Source organism: Morone saxatilis, unplaced genomic scaffold (genome assembly GCF_004916995.1).
Source record: "Morone saxatilis isolate NCDOM2014 unplaced genomic scaffold, NCSU_SB_2.0 Contig18, whole genome shotgun sequence".
NCBI lineage: Eukaryota > Metazoa > Chordata > Actinopteri > Moronidae > Morone > Morone saxatilis.
Genome location: NW_023339740.1, coordinates 5,880,839 through 5,885,603, shown reverse-complemented (window position 1 = coordinate 5,885,603; position 4,765 = coordinate 5,880,839). Strand labels below are relative to the sequence as shown.

General features: G+C 41.6%; 1 protein-coding gene across 4 annotated transcripts in view; it reads right to left on the bottom strand.

The window, feature by feature from the left end:
• Positions 1-4,765, bottom strand: part of itpr1b (inositol 1,4,5-trisphosphate receptor, type 1b) — an 87,370-nt gene that overhangs the window by 41,008 nt on the left and 41,597 nt on the right. For 2 of the 4 annotated variants that reach the window (XM_035662450.1, XM_035662453.1), the window contains one exon: positions 3,973-4,008. The exons of the other annotated variants lie outside the window; for them this stretch is intronic. In XM_035662450.1, coding sequence (XP_035518343.1) covers positions 3,973-4,008 — 36 coding nt within the window. The remainder of the gene's footprint in view (positions 1-3,972; positions 4,009-4,765) is intronic. 4 annotated transcript variants of the gene reach the window in all.

The following is a 4,765-nucleotide window of genomic DNA, read 5'->3' as shown; positions in this document are numbered from 1 at the left end:
TTTTTTCCCCTTTTTTTTTAACATTAACATAATTAAGAGCCTGAACCCATATCCCAAAAACTGCCAGACACAGTGAGCACTGCTTTACCTCAACTTACTGGGAAGTCATAAAGGAAACTGGCTGTTCGCAATTAAAGAAAACAAGTCATCAGAATAAAGGGCAGAAGAACATTTTGTATAGCACTCTGCTGACAATAGAAAACTATCCTGTAACAGAGCCAGACCTTAAATAATTAACAGGTGTTATGTTAGCTGAAGTGCACACTCACCAACCAAAGTAAATCCCTAACTTTCCCATGCTCCCTGCCCCTCCCAGTCTACCCTGTGCTTCCTACATTGAGGTGCAACACTGCTACTGTCTCCTGGAGGACATCTCTGCTGCACTTTTATTGCCAATTACCACTGAAGGTCACACATCAGTGGAGAGTTTAAAATTCCAGGAAAACAGAGGGAAAAAATGGGAGAAAATTGCTGGCTCTTATGTAACTGCTTCCTGAGAGCTGGCTGGAGCCCAAGAATCGTGCAGCATTAAGTTAAGGAAACTGGGACAGTGCTGTGTGTTGCTGAGGAACGTCTGCAGCTCCCCCTGTTGACCAAGACAAAAACAACAGGCCAGACTCTCCTGACTTCACCCACAGGAGCAGGCAGGAAGATAAACCAGGACAAACAGAGTTTATCTGAGGCAGTTTGGCAGAGTTGGTGACGGGAGTGGCAGACAGTGGAGAAGAAAAAAGCATGACGGACAAAGTGAAAGTGAAGTGAACAAAACAATAATATTTGTGGAAGTACTGGTAGGGATGTGGTCAGAAAAACGCAGATGAGGGGGAAAAAAAAAAAGAGGACATAGTAATCTAGGTATCTCTAGCTAAACAAAAAGTAATTGGTCAGGATAATGAGGAGATTGTGGCGGCCTGGAATAAACACAGACGGAGAGCTTGAGAAACTCATACATGCAAGACCACCACACTAGCATAGAAATAGTCCCTTATATAACCTTGTATGTAGGGGTTACGTGTTCAGCACCATTCTTGGCAAACCGTGTTACATCACCGGAATAAGACAGAAACATCGTCTCCATTTGACCCGCTTTGACCTCCCACAGTCTAACAAGCAAATAGGTTCACATGCACGTGAAGGAAACACAAACACATGCAGTGAATGATATGATCAGGCCTGACAATGACGGTGACAGGCTAGTCACGTCTTGTTTTCCCCTGGCTCGCATTTTATCACGTTTCTATTTCTGGAAGAGTGAGATAACCTCTGCTAATGGGTGAACCGTCACTCCGCTTTATCCTGCTCTCTCATCACCCTCCCTGGATATATACACACACACAAAAAATCAGCAACAACTAGAAGTATGATGGGGTCTGCCAAATACTAGTGAAACTGACAGCTGCGCTCATTCCAAGAGACCTTTGGGTGGGAGTTGGGGCGTGTTATGGTAGGTCAGAGAGCAGCAGCGGGCTAAATGCTGGAGTTACGTAACGGCTATCATGGCAGTTTATCTTGCTGCTGTCGAGAGGAAGTTGGGGTTTTTGGCCTGCCTGTCTCCCATCTGTATGACATCCACACACATGCTGCCAGCAGTGAGGACCCTGAATGCTGGTGTTAATGGGAGTGTGCATGAACGAGTGACATACAGCATGTGCTGTGGGGGTGAGGCAGTACGTGTACATTCTTAAGATGCATATGGGAGGAGCTGACGGAACAAAGGGCTGGTCTGAGAACAGCCCTGTTTTTGTGGAAGCTGGGGATTTCCATTGCTACAATACCGAGTGGTGAGTATAGGGAGGGTGGGAAGGAGGGAAAATAAGACAGAGAGACATAACAGAGAAACTGAGAGCATGTTTCTTCCTGGCAATTCTGGAAAGGCCCTTTCCGACAATTTCTCCATTCCCCCAACTATCATCATTGTTCACTTCCCTTTCACTCCCCACACTCTTGATTAAGTGACTAGTTGCCCTGTTTTTCATTTTTCAGTGTTATTTCCCGCTGGCACGGACTCTACTGCTCTGACAGAGTGTACTCACAGCTCACAAATGTATTGATTTCAAGAGAAGCTACCAAGTAGGCTGTAAACATGTAAACAACAACTATGTATTGTGCCAACCAAAGATAGTAAAACAATCCCAACACAAGGTCCACTTAGAAGTTTTTCTCTGGAGCTTTCAACCACATTGCACAGCCCTCATCAGGAGATGAATCTGAAATGAGCTCAGTAGCTGCTCTGATTGTATCCATAGCATCTTTAGGACTCCTGACAAAAAGCTAGTAAGTGGACCTTGACATGAGACTGTTTGTGAAACTATAGTTACCAAGGTCGATGATGAATTTGATGCCTAATTTCAATCCAACATTGACAAGATTCTACAGATGAATTCTTTATAGTTGATGAGCTTACACGTCAACTCCATCTGACCTTGTGACATGGTCTTGCATTTGATTCTACCACTCACAGGCAGCCAGTGAGGAGAGAAAAGGATAGGGATATCATGTTCCTGTCTTCTAGTAATGGTCAACAGACCCGTGGCTACCTTGAGTAAGCTAAAGGGGACTTCTGGTTTGAATAAAGAGAACTGCATCAGTCCAAATGAGAGGAAACAGAAGAATCGACTACTTTTTCAAGATCTCTGGTTATTACAGTACTTTTAAACAAAATATATTAACAGCTTATCTAAATGCCTCTCAGACAACTCCACCACAAACTACAATTAGATTTGTGTAGGATATGTCACATCACGTGATATCAGTCACCAGTTCCACTGTAGTCACACCCATAATCCCTCTGACCGCTCATTATGAAAAACAGAAAGGAGAAACCCGTTTTCTCCACTTCCTAAAGGCCACCACAGGTCATGACCACAAAATTATTTTTGCAACGCACACTCATGACATGCACGCTGCTGCACACAGTCCCACCCTGTGTGTTATGAACTATCTGTTAGATGGAGTATCCCCAGCTATATATACACTCACACCTGCTCTTGCAATGGTGGCAAAGGGCTCAGATAGTAAACTATGCTCTCTCACCACCATCCATCATACGGTGGCTGTGTGGAATGTAGATTGAGTGACCAGAAAAATAGAAACAAGAAAAATCTCATTGATGTAAAGCAATGTAACACAATGACCCTAATAAATACCACTTTACCAGGTTCAGTTTTTATAGACACTAATAAACAGGGCTGTTGCTGGTTTAGCAACCGAGAATGAGGTGATAATTCTAGGAAAATTATAAAATACAACTGATCAGTTGAATGAATACATTTTTTTCATAATAATCATCATCAAGATGATTGACTCGAGAATAAGAACAGGGTCAACTGTGAAAAATAGATGGTGTGCCTGTAATAAACCTCCCAAAAAGGGACAGGAGTATGATGTTTAAAGAGAAAAGATTCTAACTGGTTGCCACAAAATATGTGACACTGAAAAACCACCCAAAGAAAACCACCCTCTGTCCCTCCACGGAAATTCCAGGGCCCAAAAGTCCCACACAATTTGTGATGAGCAATCTTAGCTGCATATATGTGCTGTTAAGCTGTAGGACTGATCTGTTACAAACAGACTTTCAAATAAAGTTCTTAAATGGATAAACAATAGTACACCTAAAATCAGTTGGTAAAATGCGGTAATGTTGTATGCCTACACTCTCCCGAATGTATTCAGTAAATAATTATTCTCTTAAAACTTATTTCTTCCTTAAACAGCGCACTGCAAGACAGTTAGTAAGTACACAACAGACAAGCATGTTGCATAATGTGAGCTGGGATGCTAGCAGTATGCTACATTTTGACATGGAGGCTAGGAGCAACTCTTACAGGCACAAAACAGGGAGGGATGGACTATGCTATTGGTGTCACAGATGAGAATGTGATGCTAGAAAGTCTACTTGCAGCACAAGCATGTCTATGTTGTTAGTGGGAGACATATCGAATGTACATCACAATAGTAATTAAAATGATCAACCTCAGCCACATCCATTTCATCATCAAAGGCAATCAGCTGCAAGAGAAGAAGTATAGGGGGCAGAGTTAGTAGAGCTAGATTAGTGAGTCACAGTAAAGCTGGATCACAAGTGTGCAAATGTAAAGCTTGTCTCAAAGACACACGCAGCATGTCAAGGTAGTGAAAACAGTGAGAGGATTGCATGTTAAAGCTCAAAACCAAACCACATTTGGCAATACAATGATTAATTACTGTAAAAACACCCTCCCACCTTGTTTTATTGTTTTACAATATTGAAATCACATATTGATATTAAGCTTGCTTGACAATGATTGAAAGATTTAAAAGAAAGAAGAAAAAGAAAGATTTAAATAATGAATGAGTTTCAAGTATTTAGCACCTTTAAGTCAATTTAAGTAGAGGCATATAAGATGACATGTCTGTTAAAACATATTCTATTCATATATGTCTTCTGGAAAATATTAGCTAAAACAGACTAGCTGAGGTCCTCTGTGAGGTTTCTCAACAGTGGCTTTCTCTTTCCCATAAAGCTGCAACAACAAAAGTTGTCGTATACAGGGCCTCCCCATTATCTTGGCCATGAAACCATGTAAACGTTTACATTATATTTATTACACTGGAACACAAACAAGTCACAAGCAAACAACACGTTTCACCTCCACCAACTGCCTCAACAGTTATCTAAAAGAGCAACCTTGTATGTCCTATGATACATTAAACACAGTTGTTGCCTTTTTCAAACGCATTCCTCCTTCACATCCTGATGACAGTAGTCATGTGGTGTTATGCTACA